At 36.0% G+C, this 24,088-nt stretch overlaps 1 protein-coding gene across 4 annotated transcripts in view; it reads right to left on the reverse strand.

The window, feature by feature from the left end:
- The window catches only part of NEK7 (NIMA related kinase 7), a 167,191-nt gene that overhangs the window by 86,675 nt on the left and 56,428 nt on the right, over positions 1-24,088 (reverse strand). For 3 of the 4 annotated variants that reach the window (XM_032422105.1, XM_032422106.1, XM_032422104.1), the window contains one exon: positions 7,154-7,238. In XM_032422105.1, coding sequence (XP_032277996.1) covers positions 7,154-7,210 — 57 coding nt within the window. In that variant the 5' untranslated portion in view covers positions 7,211-7,238. Of the gene's footprint in view, positions 1-7,153; positions 7,239-9,782; positions 9,803-24,088 lie in introns of those variants that run through there. The other variant, XM_032422108.1, reaches the window with a different exon arrangement.

Consider the following 24,088-nt stretch of genomic DNA (forward strand, 5'->3'; position numbering starts at 1 on the left):
CTCACTACCTTAGACTTGGAGATGAAAAATAGCATAGTATAAGCAAGACATGACTGAATCTGAGTCCAAAATAAAAAATGACATAAAATTTAGTTGGAAAAGTAAAACGACACCAGATGATGCAAGACCTTCTAAGTCAGACAAGGAAATGCAGAATTCACCCTAAGAACAATAAAAAAGCAGCCCTTTAAGGAGAGTGAGATAATGAAACGTACACTTTAAAAGGATAATTCACACTACAATGTAAAGAATGGATTAAAAATGGTAAAATAAAGAACCATGAGAGACAATGGACTCTGAAAAACAAACTGAGGGTTCTAGAGGGGAGGGCGTTGGGAGGATGGGTTAGCCTGGTGATGGGTATTGAGGAGGGCACGTTCTGCATGGAGCACTGGGTGTTATGCACAAACAATGAATCATGGAACACTATATCTAAAACTAATGATGTAATGTATGGGGATTAACATAACAATAAAAAAATTTTAAAAAAAATGGTAAAATGAAAGGTACAGAGCTCAGTTACACAAAGTTTCAGTTACACAAAGATTATTTGCCTGCAATAATCCAGGCAAAAGGTGACAATAACCTAAATGTAGAGAATTAGCAGATCCGATAGTTTTTTAGGAAATAAAATCAAGAGAACATGGAAATTGCCTAAACATAAGATATGAGATTCCCTTGTTTGTAGTTCGGGCAACCAGAGGGATGATGGTAATAATCACAAGCAAAAGTGCAATCTTGGGCAAAATAACAAATTTCATCTTAAAGACTAAGAGCTTGAGGTACCTATAAAAATATCAAGGGTCGTGGTGATTAAGATCAAACTGGCCAGGAAATGTATGAGGAGCTTTCTCTGTGAAAGCTAAAGAATCACAGGCTTGGAGTCAGACAACCCTGGGTCAAAACCCAGCTCTACCACTTACTAGCTATGTTACTGTGGGCAAATCTGTTAATTAGTCTGAGCCTCAGTCTCTTATTTGTAAAGTGCGAAAAATAATGCTTTGTATGTTATCTGTTAGAAATAAATGAGGAAATGTATTCAAAATGTTTAGCACAAGATAGGCGTATTTTAAGAATTCAATCATCAGTAGGTGCCAATAGTAGCGGCCGTACCACTACCCCGGACAAAAGCTGGATGAAGGTGGTAAGACAGTGAGCCAGGTGGTCAACTAATGCGAGGAATGATGAGGAGGGTAGAAGATAACAGCTATCAGAAAGGTGAAAATCCTTTAGATGGGAAGCAGGAGTCTCAGTACAGCAGGTTTCACCCCTTCCCACCCCCAAGAGAAAGTAGTGATCAGAAAGAGGTACTGTGGATGGAGAAGGCTACTGTTGCTTCCTCCTGATCCTCATGGTTTATGGCTATTAGAGAACAAGTAGCCTCTACTTGAAAGGGTTATGGGGTAAAAGCAGTGTCCTTGGGGGAAAGAGGTACATTCCAGTTAAAAACAAAGAAGTGAAAAAAAAAAGTTCAATAAGAAATGAGGGATGTAGGTGGTTACTCGTACAATGAAAGAGAAATTCTGTAGGTATTTGTATATTTTGATATTCACATTCAAAAAGGTGGTGCTTAGAAAGAGAATTGACTGATTTCACACCAAGTTTATATGCATTCAACAAATATTTGCTGAATGTCTACTATGTGCCTGGGTTCCATTCTAGGGACTAGGGATAAAGCTTATACTCTAGGAGAACAATGATAACAAACAAAATAAAGAGTGCTAAGGTGATAAATTCTATGGAGGAAAAAATACAGCAGCAAAGGCATACTGTGTTGGGGTGAAATTTCAATTTTCATTGAATGATCAAAGTATGTGATATTTAAATATATACTTGAAGATGAGTGAGCAAGCTGATAAACTACTAGAACATTTTAAACAGACATCATTTGACTATAATGTTATATTTTATATTTAAATTTTGTATAATTTTATAATGGCTTCTGTGTTGAGAGTAGAGTGAAGAGGGGCAAGGGTGGAAGCAGAGACCAAGTGGGAGGCCATCACAATAAGGTATGTGAAAAATTAAAATAATTTTGACCAGAGTGGTAGCACAGAGTAAGAAGTATTCCGATTCTAAATATATTTTAAAGCTAGAGCCTATGGAATCTATTAACAGATTAGATATTAGATGACAGGGATGGGAGGGAGTCAGGAATTTCTCTAAAAATTTTAGCCTAGCAACTGAAAAAATGGACTTCCCATTACTTGTGGTAGAGAAGACTATAGAGGGGCGCCTGGGTGGCTCAGTCGATTAAGCATCTGCCTTTGGCTCAGGTCACGATCCTGGGGTCTTGGGATCGAGCCTCATGTCGGGTTCCTTGATCAGCAGGGAGCCTGCTTCTCCCTCTCCCCCTGGCTCATGCTCTCTCTCAAATAAATAAAATCTTAAAAAGAGAGAGAGAGAGAAGACTGTGGATAGAACAGTTTTATTTTTTTTTAAGATTTTATTTATTTATTTGAGAGAGAGAGAGAGAGAGAGAGAGAGCACAGCATGGGGGAGGGGGAGGAGGGAGAAGGAGAAGCAGGCTCCTTGCTGAGCAAGGAGCCCCATGTGGGACTCGATCCCAGGACCCCAGGATCATGACCTGAGCCAAAGGCAGATGCTTAACCACCTGAGCCACCCAGGCACCCGTTAGAACAGTTTTAGGAGGAATATTTAGAGGTCAGTTTCAGACATGTTATGTTTGAGACATGCAAATCTGATGTCAAGTATGCAAGTGGATACATGAGTTTGGAATTCAGGACAGAGGTCTGGACTGAGATATAAATTTGAGAGTCCCCAGCATATAGATCATATTCAGAATCTTGAATTGTTTAGAGATTCAGGAGGTGAGGAGAAATCAGCAAAGGAGGGACCACTAAGACAACAGAAAAACAAAGTTCTTAGAAGCTAAGCAATGAACAGTCTTCAAAGAAGAAAGGAGGATCAACTCTATCAAATGCAGCTGGTGACTCAGGAAGATGAGGCCTGAGCCCAGACAGCTGGACTGAGCAACAGGGGAAGTACAATCCTGGCAAGAGCAGTTTCAGTGGCATAGTCAGGGAGGAAGCTGAATTGGAGTACATTTCAGAGAGTGAAAGGAGAAATGAGACAAAACTACAAATAAATCTTTCTAGGAATTTTGCAATAAAAGGCAGCAGAGAAATAGGTCAACAGCTGGAGAGAAGAAGGACTTCAAAGGCTGTTTTTTGAGTTTGTTTGGTTCGGTTGTTGTTTGATGGAAGAAATACCAGCACAATAGTATGTAATGGGGAGGACTCAGTAGAGAAAGCTGAAATAAGCACGGGATGAAGATGGGATCTGGGGCTCACGGGAGCGCTGGCCTTTGAGGACAGCTGGCTCAGTTCATCTGGAAACAGAAAAGGCAGGTCACGGGAGTACAAGGTTCTGGGAGGAGGATATCCATGGGAGGAGACTGTGGGCGATCTCTTCTGATTGTTTCAGTTTTTTTTAAGGGAAGTAGGAAGCAAGGGCATTAGCTGAGAGTGAGGGTGGGGGAGAAAGTATTGGGGGCTGAAGAGAAAGAAGATGATGTAGTCATTGAGGAGGCAGGGGAACAAAGGCACTCAGGGTATGGCTGCTGACATATAATCTAAGGGTTACTTGAGGTCCATGGTCATGAACTTAAATTATGGCAAGAGTCTTCTTTCCTCAAAACAGCTGCTGCTTACTTTCCTGTACCTTTATCAATAATGTTATTCAATGAGCTAAAATGTTAAAAGGAGAACAATACATATAAACTTGTATAAAGACTCCCCAAAATAGAAGCTCTACTCGATGCTATATGATAGGTGCTTTGGCAAAATCAATTTATCAAAAGAAGCTACATGATGACCCTTATTTCACAAAGAAAGGAATCCTATAAGATAAGCTAAAGACAGGGGAAGGTAATACAGTTATCATGTGCAAAAATCCTATCCACTCAACAGTCAACTGGGGGCTGAGTCACTCTGGCCCATAATGCACCTGGATTACTAGCTTGACATGCTAGGAGGTAAATCTCATCTCACCTCTTCACGCTACTTTCCCAGAGAAAGGACAAGGACAAGTGGATTGTAGTTTGGGCTGCCATGAAGCTTTAAGGAATGGTCTACCTTACTGCCTGGATTGGAAAACAGCAAGACAAGATTTTCATACCTTCCAAACTGTCTATTTTTCTACCTGTAAATGTGGGATGCCCTCTTTCACAGGTAGCCAAAGTGTTACACTAGTTATCTACAAATTTACAAGTAATAATTATAATCTAAACCCTGAAGATTATTACAATTAAAATTAATCCTCCTTCTAATCACTCCCAGAAATCATTATAACTGTATTAATAATTGTTTTATATTTATATTTATGATAAACTTGTGAATGTACCACAGCCCTCTTCAATCAATGACCATAAATCAAAATTCTCACAAAATGTTAGTTGTAAACTTCCCTTGTTTAAAATTAGTCTCATAGTAGAAAGCAAACATTTTACTATTTATCCGTCACTATCTTGTACATAGTCTGCATTTTTTTAAAAAATTAAGCCAAACCCATTGTTCCACAAACAAGAGTCCTAAAACAGTAAGAATATATAGAATAAAAATCTAGTCAAAATATCCTTGCAGTACCTTCTAGGCTTTAATGGAGGGAATCAAAGAAGGAAGAGAAGGGAAAAAAATGGAAGCTGATAGAACAAATTTTCCCTAAGCTCAAGAGAATAACAGTAATACAAAAACACATTTGAAAAGATACATAAATCTCACAATCTAAAACTTCAAAAAAAAAAAAGAAAGAAATTCCTATTCTAAAAATGAGACCATGCATTATGCATTATGGGGTTAGAGTATTCATCTCGGAACAAGGAAAGGAAAGATATGCCAAGAATATACATCACTCATCATTATAACAGGGCATAATTGGTATTTGACACTTGGAAAGCTGACTTCCCTAGGTTTCTGTTTATGTCCACACTGTTATTAGCATTACAAAAGTGGAAGAAGTCACTTGGCTACGTATGTTGCCATATCACCCCCGTTATTCAGGCCAATGGTGTGGAACAAAACAAAAGAAGGTTGTCAACCCCGAGCAGACACTGTCCTTTCCCAGCCCTTTAAAATAACGCTACTGAGAACAGTAACATTTTTCAAAGACCTAATAAGCAGTAACACCTATAAGCTCTTGTCAGGTAATCTTTCTTTCATGATCTCACACTATCAGTCCGAATGCAGAGAGGGGGGAAAGCCTTTTCCCTTCCCCCACTTGCCACAGGCAGCTAGAACCTAGGATGACACTGCCCGTTTCCAACAGGGAAAATGGTCCAGCCACACAGGAACAGCAGCAGGGGGCATACACGAAAGGGACCAGTGCGAAAAGAGATGCAGAACCACGTATATGATCTTGAAATTTATGCTGTGTGGCAGCCTTGTGTCTCATAGGAAAACAGGTACTTTCATTTTTGCCTCCTACTGCCACTCGACCTTCATGGCTGGTGACTCAGTAGGAGGCAAAAATGAAAGTGCTTTTTCCCCCCCTTTGAAACTAGGGCTGTTCCAAACTGTGGATTTCAAAATCATAACATGAACCACCTAATTTTCCGAAGTACTTCTTCTACTGTCTTCACTAGAAACAGTAAACTATGAAACAACAGTGTTTGCCTAGATGTGTAAGATTGGCACTAAGATGTGTTTATATCTATCTGATAGTTAGAAGTTGCTTAGTATAATCTTGGTAATTTATGACCAGGACACAAAATATAGACAGATTTTAAAAAACAACCGTCTTGAAATTAAAATATTGGACACTGTATATTAACTAACTGGTATTAATTCAAAACTTTAAAAACTTAGGTAAAGGGTTAATTTAAACATCTTCATTTGAACGAATCTCTGGTTGGCTTCAATTACATATTCTTATTGAGGCCCTGCTCCACGTGAGGAAGTACAGTACCCAAGTAAGAGACAGTCCTCTTCCTCAAGGAGAGCTTAACCCAGAAGAGAGAAGAAAATATCCACATAAAATAACACAAAGGTGTCAGAAATACCATAAGACATACAAAGAATGTGTATCATCAGGTTTCCAAGAAAAGATACTACGTTCATAAAATCAGAAAAAGCTTCATGATAGAAATGGCACTTTAGGTGGTGCCTGAAAGTGGGATAGGATTTCAGAAGTTGGAGAAAAAAATGAGGGTGCAAAGTGAACAAAATCACAGAGGCAGAAAAGGTAGTTTATGTATAGGCAGTATTTTCTGAACTGTGTTTTAGACACCAATTCTGGAAGAATTCAATAGATGCACTTAAAAAAAGGGGGGGAAGGGGAGCCCCACAGTCAGATAAGGGTACAGTGTTATTTTAAACACTACACCCTATGTTCTCCTCTTGGAAATTTAAAATGCACATTAGAATAAGAAAGGCTCTGAGCAAGGTCATAAAGTAACTGTTAGCCCAAGTCCCCCCAACCTATAGAACTCATTTGAAAGAACATCCATCAATTCTTCAAACAATTTCAGAATTACTATCTAAGCAAAACTGAGATAAGGTAAGCAGAGTAAATTTGAGACATATTACAGAATGCCTCATACACAAAACTGAGAAATGTGGTCTTTATGAATGACAACAAAATGAGGTTTTGCCCCTACATGGGGGTGTTTGTTATTCAAACATATCATTACATACTGAGCTTAATGGGAAGCTTTGTATGAAACATTTTTTTTTAATTCATCTTATTTTACAAAAAAACAAGCAACCACCTAACAGGAGAAGCATACTACTAGTCAGAGAACATGAGAAAAGCAGCAATAATGGAAGGCAGTTGTGGAGAAGGCAGGATCAGCCAGCCAAAGCAAAGACAGGTACCAAATACACAGGCACCCCCACAAGCTAGACTCAGCCTCACGTGCGTTCTTTTTTCCCTAAGTCTAATATTAACTCTCAAAGCCTACAGGTCATTCAATTAAAGTCAAAATCTAAAGCTGCCTTTTTTTAAATATTTGTACATGAGAACTAAGTTTTCTAAAACACAATTTAAAAATATACACAATTCTGACTACAACTTGGAAATTCATAATTAGCATTTTTTGGCTTTTATTTCTTAAAGGAACTTTTACACACACACACACACACACACACACACACACACACACGGACGCACGCCAGCCTTCATTAGAAGAAATTACCTGTGGTTGGAACTGGGGAACAGGTGGCCCTTGCATTCCTTGTGATTGCTCATCCATTGTCTGAAGCAACAGGAACTTTAGAACTCTGCAAAAATATAAAGTTGAAATTTAAATAATGTAATCATTACCAAGTCATGTTGCTCATCATATGCCTGAGGCTTGCATTCAAATATCAGATTTACCTAATGGTTCAAAAAGCACCCATTAAGATATCCCATATTCTTCTATCTGTCATTTGCTAAATCCAAGCTCTGTTTAGCTAAAACAAAAGGTATTCACTGTCTCAACTAAGTCCATTTCTCCAAAGTAGTATTATGTGCTTAGAAAATCCTATTTTATGAGATGAAATTCTCTCTTCTCCATTATACCTTATAGACCAAACAGGCTTCCCCTTCCCCATGCCAGTGTGCAAAGATAATTACCATAAGCTTCCCATAAATGTGGTAAATGTTCTACAACTCTAAAATGCACCTCATCTTCATATTCTAAAAATGTTAGTACTTTTGTTATGTATGTCCAACTATAATTCTTACTGTAGTTTTTAGGTTTAAACTTAAAAGGCCAGTCCTCCTATGAGGGTGTTTACGTTTTTATGCATACTTTGCTTGTAATTAAAAACATTCAGCCATCAACTCAGTTAACATAAGCTGAAGACTAATTCTATGTCACCTACTGCACAAGGCTCAAGAAGTGAACTACAAACAAGACACAGCTATTGCCCCACCGAACAACACTTTTTCTACACAATGTCAATTATTTCTAGGTTCCTCACAAGTGTTATTTTTTAACTAAAATATAATGTGTGGGTTGAAAAACTGGGATCCATTTAAATGGGATTAACAGAGAAACTAAAACACATCCTCACTTCATTATACTCTTTTAGAAAACAGTTAAAAAATGACATGGATATTTGTATTGTAAATATTCCCTTCCATTCTGTAACTTGTCTTTTTAAAAACCTTTCTAATGGCATCTTTCAATTAACTAATGAACAGAAATTCATAAATTTAATAAGGTCTAATCAATCGTTCCTTTACAATATCTTTGTGTGCTATTTAAGAATTATTTCTGTACTCCAATTTCTCACACATTATCTTCTAACATAAGCTTTGTTGTTTTACCTTTCAAGTTTAGATCCATAATTGACCTGGAATTAAATTTTTGTATGACAAGGTAAAGTCAATATTTAGGTTTTTTTCTATATGGATATCCAATTGACTTCAAATCAGATATTGAAATGATCAGGCTTTACCCCACCCCCCCCAACACTACTATGTCATCCTTGCCATATATCAAAAGACAACATGTACATAAACACACACATACCCCCACACACATTGCAAACTTGCTGAACTCACTTATCAGTTCAAGTAGATTTTTGGGGATTCTTGCCTTATTTTAATGACTAGAACTTCCAGTACAACGAACCTAAGTAGAGAGTAGACATCTTTTTATTGTTCCTATCAGGAATAAAGTGTTGGGAAGGAAAAATTTCCTTTCACTGTTCAAGGTTCTTCTAGCTGCTGTAAGAACCAAATTGACACGACAGTAACAGGAGAAAAGTTTGATAACATATATCAAAAGTAAAAGGAGAAAAGTTTGATAACATATATACCTTCTATAGATATATATATATATATATCTTATATATATATAAGCAACTCAGGAAAACTGAGCAACTCCCCAAAATGGTCAAAGCCATCAACATAAATACCATCTTCAGCCAAAGACAAAAGATGTTGGGAGTCAGTTACGGGAGGTTACCAGGAAAAGCACAGTAAACAATAGTAAGGTTGTTATTCAGATTAACTCATTGCCATCTCTATTAGTAATAGTTTCTAGAAATTGAGTCAAACCCTCTTCCTGGTACAGCAAGGGAGACACCTTACAAATGGAGATTTTTTCTTACAAATACAACTGTCTCATACAAAATGGTAACCTATACTCAGGTTCCAGAGCTTCTCCTGTGTTTGCAGCATCTTAAAAATAACCAGCTTAAAATAATCAATATGCCGGGGCGCCTGGATGGCTCAGTCGTTAAGCATCTGCCTTCATGAAGCTCGGATCATGATCCCAGGGTCCTGGGATTGAGCCCTCCATCAGGCTCCCTGCTCCGTGGGAAGCCTGCTTCTCCCTCTCACACTCCCCCTACTTGTGTTTCTCTCTCTCTGTGTCAATAAATAAATAAAATCTTAAAAAAAAAAATTAATCAACATGCCAAAGAGGCATATCTTAGAAAAACATGCTCCCTTACAAAAGCATTCTTCACATGAATGAAAGATGTACATTTTTCAAAGATGTCTTAATTTATCAGGTTGAGATAGTGCCCTTCTATTCTTACTTTGCTAGATTTTATAAAGAACAGATGTTAAATTTTAACTCAAATGCTTTTTCTACATCTGAGATAATTATATAGTTTTTTTGTTTGTTAAAATGTTCAGGTATGGTGATTCATTTTTGAATGTTAAGCTGGTATTCATTTCTGGGATGAACCTCATTTGGTCATAACATATAACTGTATTTTCTATTTTTGGATTGGATTTTATATAGTATTAGATCCAAGGAGAGAAGGAGAGGGAAGGAGAAAGAGAACTCTAGTAACGAATTAGAATATCTTTTACTGGGGCACCTGGGTGGCTCAGTCGTTAAGCGTCTGCCTTCGGCTCAGGTCATGATCCCAGCGTCCTGGGATCGAGCCCCGCATCAGGCTCCCTGCTCCGCAGGAAGCCTGCTTCTCTCTCTCCCGCTCCCCCTGCTTGTGTTTCCTCTCTCGCTGTGTCTCTCCCTGTCAAATAAATAAATAAAATCTTTAAAAAAAAAAAAAAAAAAGAATATCTTTTACTGTGAAATCCAAATAATTAAAATCAGCATTTCACATCTAGTGTTGCACAGATAGTTTCACAAAACATTCCATGAAAAAAAGGGTTTCCAGGTCAAAGACCTCTGTGAAATATTACTCGCTATATAAATCACTCTTAGAGCATCATAATAAATACCAGCATACTAAAGGATCCAACTCAATCTTCTAGATTATAAATTCCATGTTGCAGGGACCTATATATGTCATCCACAGCTGTATCCCCAGTGCTTAGGTCAATGCTTGGCACAAAATAGGTGCTGAACCAATATTTATTTATTTAATTAATGCATGTATGTCTATCATAAAAACATCAAATAATTATGGTTACAGTTTAATAAGTCTAAAGTCAATGATAAGAAAAATCATGATCAAATTCAACAAATCTGGCAACCTTCAATCAAAAAAGGTGCCCAAAGAAGGTGCTGCCTAAATTGAGTTTTAAATAATGAAGAGGAAAAGTTAACAAGGTTTAGATGAGCCAAGCAAGAGAGGAATCCTGGGAAGAGGAAAAAACACATCAAAATACTCAAAAGCAGAGCACAACACCTTATAAAGAGCTTCAAATTAAAGTTGGCAGGTAGTAGGAGATAGGGGGTGGAGAGTTAGTAGCAGGTTACCTTAACAACACAGAGAAGTGTCAGTTCATGAAAAAAATTATGGTATTTACTTTATTCAGTTGGTACCAGAGAGTTAATGTTGGATTTCAAGCAGCTGAGAGAGAGGATTTCACTGTTTGTGAAAGACAGTCTTTCTTGCCACTTGACAGAGTAGAGGAATTCACAACCATAAGGAAGATCAGTTAAGAAGCTATGGCAACAAAGATGTCCATCGACAGATGAATGGATAAAGAAGATGTGGTATATATATACAATGGAATATTATGCAGCCATCAAAAGGAATGAGATCTTGCCATTTGCAACGACGTGGATGGAACTGGAGGGTATTATGCTGAGCGAAGTAAGTGAATCAGAGAAAGACATGTATCACATGATCTCACTGATATGAGGAATTCTTAATCTCAGGAAACAAACTGAGGGTTGCTGGAGTGGGGGGTGGAGTGGGAGGGATGGGGTGGCTGGGTGATAGACACTGGGGAAGGTATGTGCCATGGTGAGCGCTGTGAATTGTGCAAGACTGTTGAATCACAGATCTGTACCTCTGAAACAAATAATGCAATATATGTTAAAAAAAAAAAAGAAGAAGAAAAAGATAGCAGGAGGGGAAGAATGAAGGGGGGAAATCGGAGGGGGAGACGAACCATGAGAGACGATGGACTCTGAAAAACAAACTGAGGGTTCTAGAGGGGAGGGGGGTGGGAGGATGGGTTGGTCCGGTGATGGGTATTAAAGAGGGCACGTTCTGCATGGAGCACTGGGTGCTATGCACAAACAATGAATGATGGAACACTACATCAAAAACTAATGGTGTAATGTATGGTGATTAACATAACAATAAAAAATTAAGAAAAAAAAAGAAGCTATGGCAACAGTCAAGAGATGATAAAGCCCTTCACCAAGGTCCTCCGTTTTTTTTTTTTTAAGATTTTATTTATTTATTTGAGAGAGAGAGAATGAGCGGTGAGGAGGAGCAGAGGGGGAGAGAGAGAGAGAGAAGCAGACTCCCTCCTGAGCAGGAAGCCTGACATGGGGCTCGATCCTAGGACCCAGAGATCATGACCTGAGCCAAAGGCAGACACTTGATGGGACTGAGCCACCCAGGTGCCCCCCATGGTCTTCTTGACCTCACCCAGCTTTCAACACAACCATCTCACTTTCCCAAAATGTTCTATGATCTCTTATTCTTCTTGCTTTTCTCCTACACTGTAGCTATTCTAAGTTCCTTTTTCTATCTAACATTTATATTTGAGTGCTCTAAGACTTAAAGCTTTTTTGGGGGGTGCCTGGGTGGCTCAGTCAGTTGAGCATCTGACTCTTGTTTTAGGCTCAGGTCATGATGTCACGGGACAGGGGACTGAGCCCCACCTCACACTCTGTGCTCAGTGCAGAGTCTACTTGAAGATTCTCACCCTCTGCCCCTCCCCCAACTCATGTGTGCATGCACTCTCTGTCCACACCCCTCTAAAATAAATAATCTTTTTTAAAAAATCTTTTTTTTTTTTTAAACCTACTATCTCTGCTGAAGTCATACCATCCAGTCCCATGACTTTGAATACCATCTCTATATGATTACTCTGAAATCTGTATCTCTACCACAGGTGTATGGTCTGAGCTCTGAGCTATCAACACCAATATCCAACTGTCCATCTGATATCTCCACCTTGATCGAGGATTCCAACTCCCATCCTTCCAAAAAAATAAAATAAAATAATGCTTTTCCTCTAATATTCTTTATCTCTTTTTATGTATCACCATCTATTCAGCTGGTCCGGCCCCAAAATTCTCAAGCTTCTGGGTCTCTGGACCTCTTTATCTGAGGACCCCAAAGACTTTTTGTTCATGTGAGTCATGCTCTATCAGTATTTCACATAATTGATATTAACACTAAAAAAAAATCATTAAAATACATACTAATTCATTTACAAATAATAGCAATAACACTATTACATGTTTATGCATATTTTTATAAAAAATAACTACATTTTTAAAAATGAGAAGAGAGGCACTGTCTTATATTTTGCAAGTTTCTTTAACGTCTGTCTTCAGAGAAGCAGTCTGTTCAAATACATTGTTTTGGCAGAAGTATATTTCAAAAAATCTGGTCTTACACAAATATATAGTTGAAAAATAGAGGAATATTTTAATAACCAATATGGATATCACTGTGGATATTCTCCTTTGATAATACACCAAACTTGAGAGGTGGCAAATTCTGAAAGGTTAACTGCCATGTAGACTCTCAAATCAATGAAATTTATACTCTGTAACGTTAAAATCCAATGGACTCTCTTGCTCTTTGAATAGATCTTTTACTCATGCTTGATTTTGTAACACCATGCATTGGTCATCTGGAAAATTTTAGTTCACTGGGTTACTCAGATCATCTAAATGTTGACCACTTCATTATATGAATCAAAAAAAAAAAAAAAAATCCCTTAATACCACAACTAATCTCATCAGAAAAGTCTTTAAGTACCAGGAAGATGTCAAGGTTATAGTGATGAATATAACTTCTCCAAAATTCCAATTTTTACTTTACAAGTTCTAATCTTGTCATTAGTGACAAATAATATCAATTGTTTTTCTTTAGATGATTGGAACTTAATTTTCAAGAAAATGTCTACAAAACACCCAAGTCTGAAGAACCAAAGTTTGTCTTTCAGTCATTCTTTCAAGTAAAAATGGTGCTCCATGAAAATAGCAGCTGCTCGGCTTGCTCTTGAAAGAACTGCACAAATGCTTCTCCTTGATACAACTTTGATTTGCTGCAGTAGTACTAAATTAAGTATACTTCCCATTTCATCACCTATATTAAAAGACATGTACTCAAAGGTTGAGATTTGATTAAAAAAAATAATAATACTCTTTAACTGCTTCACCAAAGACATTTAAAAATGAAAGTCGCATTTTTATTATAATTCAGAGCATGTAAAGAACACAAAGACTAGTACAGTCTAGTGTGTACATTGATTCAAGCTAAGACATCATTGGCTTTACAAATGTCTTAGTATTACAAAAATTGTCTGATCTTGCAGACCACTTGAAAGAGCCTCAAGGTCCTTACCCAACCCTCCACCCCCACCATCCCCAGAAATCTGGAGATCACACTTTCAGGAAGAGATGGTCTAATTAAAAACCTAAAATTCATTCTTTATTCTTATTTTCCCCCCTCACTTCCCAGCTCCCCATATCTAACACATCAGTAAGTGCCATTTGTTCTATTTCCAAAATATACCTCAGATTTGTCCATGGTCTTCTAGCACCACAAATAAGACCCTACAAGGTATCATTTTATCTCCACCAGTAACTACTACAATAGCCTACTAATTGGTCTTCTTTTCTGCCATTTTCCTCATAGTGGTATTCTGAAAACATAAATCAACTCATGACACTCACTGCACTTAGACTAAAATCCCAACTCCTTGCCAAACACTACAGGGCCCTGTAAATAACCTCCTGCCCACCCCTTCTACGTTTGCTCATCCCAGCCTCTCTCATTGCCTACCTTCCAGCAACGCTGAACCCCCTTCTCTCTTCTTAAACCTGCAAAGTCCTTCCTAGCATCAGGGCCTTTGTACTTGCTGTCCTCTAGGCCCAAAATCCCTGAAAACTGGCTCAAAATCAGGCCTACCCTAACAACCCTCTCCAGAGCAGTATCCCCCATTATTGTTCATATCATCACTCGTTTCTACTGAGCAATTATAATAATCTATAATTATCTTTTTTTTTTTATTTGTTTATTATCTATCTCCTCTGCTATAATGCAAGTAAACATGAAGACAGGAACTTGTCATTGTATTTCCTGTTATATTCCCCACCAAGTACCTGACAAAAAAAAATGGGCACTTAATAAACATCTGCTGAATGAATGAAAAATGAATAGAAATGAAGAATATAGTACATATTTTAGAGTTGCTTATGTTTAGACTTTTAGGACTTGTGACTGATCAGATGTGTTTGGTAACAGAAAAGGAAGTTAAAGATGACACCAAAAGTCATTTTTAGCATGAGGTGGAAGGGACTATATATGGTGGTAGCATCATCCAAACTAGACAGCGAGGAGAAACCAGAATAGGGTGGGTGTTAGGACAAGCAAGACACAGGATGAGGATGGTATAGGAAAAACTAATTGTGAATTATTAGGAGAGAGACTGTAAATATAAAGTTTTTAACACATAATTTTGCCAAGTAGAATCTCTAGAGAAGGGGAGTTCAATACATTGTCTTGTAATTCTCATACCAATTAGTGATTAAGTGAAGGCTTTTCAGTGTGTTTGAAAACAGTTCTCTTAAGCATATTACAGGTCCCCAAAATCTTTCAAAAACTACAAATATTTTCACATATATCTACAAACTCAGTGCACATTAAAGTCTTCCACTATCCTTGTGTGTAGTTACATATTTTGCAGAAAATAAAACTACAAAATTAGGAAACTGAATTTCAGATGTAAAAACTAACTCAATGACAAAATTATTTAGTTTTTTAAAATTGTAACTATCAGTGTAGTAAACCTCATAATTCATATGACCCTGGTGAGAAAATTATTAAGTAAAATATACTGTATATATTACAAAATAATCTATCCCTCAGTGACACTATATCAGATAACTATCTTAATTTGCTGAAACAGCATTATAGCACCATTCCCTAAATAAAAACACTTTTCTTAGTTCCCATTTTAATAAATTTATAAAATTTAGAAATCCCTGAGATAATTATAAGCAAATTAAATCATGCTAAGTGCATACTTTTTTCCCTAATATCTGAATTGAATAACACATTTATTTTTTAAAAGATTTTATTTATTTATTTGGGAGAGAGAGAGAGCCAGCATGAGGGACAGAGGGAGAGGGAGAAGCAGACTCCCTGCTGAGCAGGGAGCCTGATGTGGGGCTGGATCCCAGGACCCTGGGATCATGACCTGAGCTGAAGGCATACGCTTAATGGACTGAGCCACCCAGAAGCCCCCGAATAACCACATTTAATGTATTAATTTTAGCCAAAATCCTAATCAAAATGAGAAGCTTTATTTTATGTCTACAGACATCTTCAATGAATTTCACCTTTAAAAATTTAGTATTTTTTACAAAGGTTGACTGAAAATAAACCAACATATATTTCTCAACACTAACTTGATTCTTTGTTAATTATAAGATGTAATATTAAAACTTATGTAATAGAATAAAAAAGATGAGATTCCTTATATATTTGTAAGAAAATCATTTGGTGCATTTTATTTGTGATCATAATTTGTCTCAAAAAAATTATGACTAGCCATTAGACAGAAAAAAAATTTCAAGTTATAGTTAATATTAAAGAATGCTTAGCTCAAAAAAATTTCCTTCATTCTACAACAAAATTACTTAACAGTAAAGTCATAAAGTCAACAAAGCCAACCTTGCAACCTTTTGAATTCAACTTCTAAATTTAAAGCTTAAAGACGCTATTCATTAAAAAAGACTGTTTCCAAATATTCTGATAATCATGCTATCCAGTTTCTCTGCAACCCATTCTTGACAGCGTGTGAAATCTTAAATATGAAATTATGTACATACCAATCTGAAGAGGGATTTTAGATAAAGCTTTAAAGTTTTTTTCTTGATATTTTAAATTCTAAAGAGTTGAAGTACACTAATCCAAACTTATTTAATAGTTTTCCTTTTCTTGAAATAAAGTTTTCCTTCAATCATCAAGGTTACTTATAAAATCTCCAGTATTCTTTCTAGTTATATGTAACATTTAAATATCCTATGAGAAAATGTTAGTAAGATATATTTCATTGACCAAAACAGCTATAGGTTATAAATAACAAAAAAGAGGGTCAATTGTATTAAAATAGCAATACCACTCTAATCCAAAAGAATGCAATTGGTTTAAGTGTATTTGATTCCTAAAAAATAAAAGAATACCATGGAAATTTTAGGGGACTGATACTTGGCAGAGTCTAAATACTCAAATCCAGAACTAAATATTTTTATTTGCCCCAAAGTCACCATTCAACAGTAATATTCCTAACCTCACCCTTCGGTCTCCATTTAACTGAATATTTCCCATAATCAAGCAAGTGACATTTACGTATCAGGCAACACAAAGAAAATTAAGAAGTACTTAGCATCAATAGTTCATTCATACATTTCTGTGTTATCATGAGTAAGTTTTTAAGAGCTACTAAGATAACTATCAGATCTTTGAAGAGAATGACGAATGCTTCTAGAGCGTTACAATCTCAACATTTGTAATTAAAAACATTAAAGTAACCTAGCACCCAATCTTGGCTTCTAAATGCCATTCTTCACTTAGAGCTCTGAGTCTGGGCTCTTGGAGAAATGGTTGATTCCAGTGCCGGGGCTGGGAAAGCACAAGCTGAGCCTAAACCTCATGTTGTGCCAGAAAATATGGTAGTGTGTAAAGAACAGTGTGGACATGTGAAAAGGACATAGGAGTTAGCATGAATAGATTCCTACTGGCCACATTTGGAACAATTTGAGAGTAACAGATGATAGCCCACTGAATAAAGTAAGAATCTGTGAATCCATAAAGATATAAATTAATAAATGTGAAAAGTGGGAAGCTATTCCTTACAAGATGTTACCTCATAGAGAAAGATGGAAAGAATGATGGAATTTTAAAAAATCACTATTTGCCAGTGATCGGGGAAATAACTGACTCAGGTAAGAGTCATCAATGGATCCTAAACTAGAGGAACAAGTTATTTTCAGTGTCTGAAAGTATCTAACCCCCCACCAGACACACACAATTATAAAAAAATAGTAATTACAAAAGGATAAAGAATAATTTTATAGTAGAGAACCTAACATCACCAATAATGGAACATACAGACATCATGTGTTTCCAAATATAATGCACTTAGAAGAAAACATAACTTCTGTGATATTCCTGCCAAAAATGCAAACCTTGAATTTAAACGTAAGGTAATACCAAATAAACCTAAATCAAGTATACCTATAAAGTAATTGGCATGTACTCTCAAACTGTCAATGTTCTAAAAGGCAGAAAAGCACTGAAGAACTGTTCCAGACTCGAAGAGGCCAAAGAGACACAACAAGTGAATGCAAGACAAAATCCAAGATTTTCAATTCCTATAAAAGCACATTATTGGGACAATCTAAACAATGAAATTTCAATAAGGTCTGTATAGTAGTAGTAATACTATAACAATGTCAGTATCCTGATTTTTAAAATTTTACAGTAGATATGTGAGTGAATGTCCTTGTTTTAAAAAATACACAATGAGGTACTTAGGGGTAACAAGGGCATCATGCCTACAACTGATCTCAAATGTCTCATTTTTATATTTTTTATATTGTTATATATATATATGCAACAAAACAAATGTAATTAAATCTTAACATTGGGGGAATCAAGATGAAGATTATATGGAAATTCTTTGTTCTATTTTTATAATTTTTCTGTAAATCTGAAATTATATAAAAATTAAAAGTTCAAAAAACAAACTGAAAGATACAATATAAAAAAGAACATTAAATTATCTATATCAGTGTTAACAAAAAAAAAGCAGATACATACCTTTATCACAAAACTTCACGTTTTTTTTTTTTTTTTTTTAAAGATTTATTTATTTTTTTTTTATTTTTTTTATTTTTAAGATTTTTTTTTTATTTATTTGCGAGAGAGAGAATGAGAGACAGCATGAGAGGGAGGAGGGTCAGAGGGAGAAGCAGACTCCCTGCTGAGCAGGGAGCCCGATGTGGGACTCGATCCCGGGACTCCAGGATCATGACCTGAGCCGAAGGCAGTCGCTTAACCAACTGCGCCACCCAGGCACCCAAACTTCACATGTCTTTTAATTAGAACTGCTGTATTACTACCAGAAAATATGTTACTTAATGAACTCTTCAGCCATTACTATACTTCAATAATTTATTATTTCTCAATTTTGGAAACTCACTCTTTCTGTAAATTTGTCCTAAGATAGTCTCTTAAAATATTATTTACACTAGTTTTGCTACCAAAAAAGTTCCTATAAATACTAAATATCTCAAACTAATGAAAAATAAATACATGTGTATACATATATCATAAATCAAAATGGTTCACCTTCTGGAATGGCCCAACATTCCAAGGAGATTTAAAACTACACAATCTGTGAAAGAGATCTGTGTACAGGAATTTCATATTTCATCCTTTTGTAACAATGATCAACCATATTGTTTCTTATCTAATACTTACTTTTCTGTGTTATTAAACTCTTAAAGCTATTTCCTGCTACTTGTTACAAAACACTTGAGTATTCTCAACAAAGGAACAAGTTAAAAATGGCATTCCAAGTATAAAATAATAAAGTCACAGCACTGGGAAAGAAGTAGAAGATCTAATTCCAGTTTAAATCTAACCCTACAGTCTCCCTCAGAAAGCAGAGTGTTCTGTCTTAATTCTGTTAACAGTCTAATAGGCACAAAGAAATGTACATTACAAATAAACAAAACATTTTGAAAATCACTGATAAAGAAATACAAATTCAAGCAACAATGAAATATTATAAAATTGATAAGCCTATCAAAATGACATGTATTTTTAAATTATATGTAATGCTTATATGAGTGTAATAACCTTCCTAGAAAATAATATAACAAACATTAAGAATCTTTCATACATTTTCACTCAGTACTCTGAATCCCACAAATCTATCCTAAAGACATTAATCAGTGACTGAATTTTGGATTACATTCAAGAATGTATATTAGAAAAGCACTTATCATAGAGGAAAATTAAAAACAATGTAAAGATCCAACAATATAAAAATGGCTAGATAAATTGTAGTGCATATGTAAAACAGAATACTAGACTTACAAAATGTTTATTAAAAATTTTTAATGATATTTAAAGACGTACCCAGTATAGGGGTGCCTGGGTGGCTCAGTCAGTAAAGCATCTGCCTTTGGCTCAGATCATGATCCCGGGGTCCTGGATTGAGCCCTGAGTCAGTCTCCCCGCTCAGTGGGGAGTCTGCTTCTTCCTCTCCCTCTACCCCTCCCCCCCAACTTGTGCTCTCTCGCTGTCTCTCAAATACAATCTTAAAAAAAAAAAAAAGATGTACCCATATTATAGGTACTCAAAGGATACTTTTCTTATCACTACCAATTAGTTAATTGGTAACTAAGCTTTCTATCTTGCCAAAATATAAACTAAATAATGGTAGGAAAGGTGTGCCTGGGTGGCTCAGTTGGTTAAGCAACTGCCTTTGGCTCAGGTCATGATCCCAGGGTCCTGGGATCAAGCCCCTCATCAGGCTCCCTGCTCAGCGGGAGCCTGCTTCTCCTTCTCCCACTCTCCCTGCTGTGCTCGCTTTCTCTCTCTCTGTCAAATAAATAAATAAAATCTTTATAATAAACAAACAAACAAACAAATATAGGAAATTGTCTATTTTATATATCACTGTACTCCCACAGTGACTGGCACAGAGTTAAACATTAAGAAAATATGTATTTGCCAGGGTGCCTGGGTGGCTCAGTTGGTTGGGCGACTGCCTTCGGCTCAGGTCATGATCCTGGAGTCCCTGGATCGAGTCCCACATCGGGCTCCCTGCTCGGCAGGGAGTCTGCTTCTCCCTCTGACCCTCCCCCCTCTCATGTGCTCTCTCTCATTCTCTCCCTCTCAAATAAATAAATAAAATCTTTAAAAAAAAAAAAAAGAAAATATGTACTTGCCTATGATTCTAATAGGAATTCATAATATACAAATAAAAAATTGCAATATAATAAATGTATAAAATATAATAAAATGATAAAATTATCTTAACACTTTATAAAAAAGTATAAAATGTATAAAATTATCTTAATAATAAAATATATGTAATAATAATAAATGTATATAAAATTATCTTAACACTGTTTTTGTATATATATATAATAAATGTATAATAAAATGTATAAAATTATCTTAACACTGTTTTTAAGAAAAGCACGTTTGGGGGTGCTTGGATGGCTCAGTCAGTTAAGCGTCTGACGTCGGCTCAGCTCATGATCTTGGGGTCCTGGGATCAAGCTCTGAGTTGTGGGGGTAAGGGGGGGGTCCACACTCAACAGGGAGTCTTCTCTCTCTCTCCCTCTGCCCCTCTCCCCTACTCATGCGTGCATGCACTCTCTCTATCCCCCCTTTCAAATAAATATTCTTTAAATAAACGAACAAACAAATACATAGAAAAGCACATTTGTATACCCATACGGGTATGAAAAAGGATACGGGCAATCTTTGCTTTCATAATGGCAAAATGATAATTCAGACTAAACTTCCCTCTGAAAACAATTAGTTACACAAAATAAATATTTTTTAAATCTTCTTTAATACATCATAAAGTTATGGAAGTAGTAAAGAATTAAAAGATCAGTATCTGAGGGATGAAGAAAACCAGAAGTGAGTACAACATCTAAGTGTTTTTTTTTCCACCTAAGTGTTATACTGATTGTGAAGGGGTGCTTATGATGCTGAGATCCTGTACCGTATATCTTCAGCCTCTTGGCTGAGAAACAGAAATTGTAGTCCATGGCTCCACAAAGGGAGGTGTTCACATTTGGGTTGGGACCTTGAAAGCCTTAACCCTAGTACACAAACCTCATCATTAAATCATCTGCAATCCTGATATTGAATTGAAGTGATCTCTGAGAGTTAGTATCCCCAGGCACCTTGCAGAAACAAATAAAAATACATTCTGGAGAAAGTGTCTTAGCCTTCAAATTATTTCTACAAACAATTCTACACATATTAATATCCAACACATAACAAAAAATAACCAGGTGCTCAAGCAAACAAGACCACATGAATAAAAATCAGCAGAAACAATAGGGGGCAGAATGAAAATGATCTCCGATAAAAGGCTGAAGGAATAAGGGATAAAGGCAACGGGGCAAATTTAAATATTATCCTCATGAAACAACAGATGAAAGGGATTATAGAGTTAAATCTAGAAGTGAAAACTTTAAAATCGATATATAAATAGAAGGGCTAAATGGAGTTACAAGTGTTCTAAGATTCCTATTAGAATGTCTGGGACAGGGCGGCTGGGTGGCTCAGTCAGTTAAGTATGTCTGACTCTTGATTTTAGCTCAGGTCATGATCTCAGGGTTGTGAGATCGAGCCCTGCATTGAGCTCCATGGTGGACACAGAGCCTCCTTAAGATTCTCTCTCTCCCTGTCCCTCTGTCCCCTTCCTCTCTCTCTCCCGCTCTTAAAAAAAAAAAAAAAATGTCTGGGACAAGGAAAAGTACAAATTAGCATTATCCTTATCCTTAATTTATTTTTCTAGTCTACAGATCTTTTTAAATGTTATTTTGGCACTTCTTTTTTGTGGTATAATTTATATACAGTAAAACTGCCACTTTTCACGTGCAATTTCTCTAAGTTTTGACAATGGTAGTCATGTAACTACCACCAGATTCAAAATTAGAACAGTTCCATCAGCCCATACAATTCCCTTGCGTCCCTTTATAGTCAAATCCTCCTCCAATTCCTGCAACTACTGATCTGTATTCTATCCCTATAGTTCTTCCTTTTCTAGGATAGCATATAAATGAGAGCCTTATAGAATATAGCCTTTTGAGTCTGGCTTCTCTCACTTAGCATGATGTACTTGAGACCCATCTATGCTGCTGCATGCAGCTTGTTTGTTTATATTGCTGAGTACTACTCCACTGCATGGATGTACCATAGTTTATTGATTCACTCTCCAGTTGAGGTACATCTGAGTTGTTTCCAGTTTTGAACAATTACAAATAAAGTCACTATAAACATTTGCATACAGGTTCACACATAAGTTTCCATTTCAAATGGGTAAATATCTAGGAATGGGATTGCTGGATAATACTAGATTTTAGTAAGTTAAGTATGCATGTGAAATAGGTCTATTTGGTAGGACAAGGAATAGGAAAATGACAGCACCTCAGATCATCTTGCATCTCACATACCTTCCTTGTGGTCTCAATGATGTTCTCCTTACTCATTCTTTCATTGTTTATTACTCTAGTAAGATTATTACAAAATACTGGATATTGTATTTGTCTACTGGATTTGTATTTTTGTCAAGTCATCAAGTGAAGAGGAAGGAAATAAGAGATAGGATTTCTAATAAAAATTATAGTAAACCAAGAAGTGTAATAAATCTTTCAATTTTGTGAAAAAATAAACATTACTTCCCCTGACTATTCAATAATTAGAATAGGTCTAAAATAAAATAGCTAATTGTATGCTGGAAGAATAAAAATGCTGTATTTTCACTGCAAAATTAAGGCCATTATGAGGACAGCTGTTTGAATTCCTACTCCTAGTCCTATAAAATGCATATGGTTAACTGGTCAGTAGGAATGGAATATTGAAAAAAGTAGAATGCAGATAACCAGAGAAATGTGTGAACTGTTTAAAGATAAGCTTTTTTGATTTGGGATAATTTGTGTGTAATGTTTTTTCAAGACACTGAAATGAGGAAAAGTTCATAGCACTTGGCAAACATCTTTTTCTTCGAACTAAATCTTTTTGGAGCTGTGGCTATACTTTAGGCATGTTCCCTAAAAGAGTTGAAAGAAGGATTCCACATTAAAATGCAAATTAGTATCCAATGAAATATCATTTGAAAGTTGATTGACATTGAAGCATCCCTGAAGTAACAAAATAAAGGTTGAGATAAGCAGGACTAATATTTTTATTATGGTTCCTGCTGACACCTGCTGGTTCAATTTTATCTTCCTCCTTAATATATATTGATGTGTTAAAAGTCTCAGATATGAAGCTTTGTACCACATAAAACAGAATCCTCAGATTAATCAAGGGACCACCAACTCAAAAACTAAATGAGCACACATCAGTCAACTAATCACTTCCCATATCCACTGACTTACTGAAATCAGTGTTGTGGCTTTATTGTAACTCACTTCCCAATGAATTTAATTAATTAATTAAACTATTACCTAATATTTTGATTCTGCATTCTTTAATTCTGAGACTTAATTCTAAGATTAAAGTTACATTTTTTACTTAAACTGTAAAAGCTAGTGGATCACATTATTAGAACTCAAAAATGCCAAAAAGTGGATGTCTTTAAAAATATACAGGTAATTTTTTGGTTTGCTTTAGCAAATCCAAAATCCTATACTTGTAAAATAGTAATACATGGCACTTACTAAGGCCTCAAAATTTTACTCTCTCCACACCCTCCTCCTTTCCCCTAAACTCATTATAAAATAATATGGAAGAGAAGTGGCACTTTCTTCCTCCTTGAAACTTCAGTGTTTCATATTCTTAACATTAAAAAAATAATAATTAAATGTCTCTTTAAGAAAAACAGATACTACATAATAGTAAGCCACCTTTTTAAAAAAAATTTTATTGTTATGTTAATCACCATACATTACATCATTAGTTTTTGATGTGTTCCATGATTCATTGTTTGTGTATAACACCCAGTGCTCCATGCAGAACGTGCCCTC

Source organism: Phoca vitulina, unplaced genomic scaffold, assembly GCF_004348235.1.
Source record: "Phoca vitulina isolate PV1807 unplaced genomic scaffold, GSC_HSeal_1.0 scaffold26, whole genome shotgun sequence".
Lineage (NCBI taxonomy): Eukaryota > Metazoa > Chordata > Mammalia > Carnivora > Phocidae > Phoca > Phoca vitulina.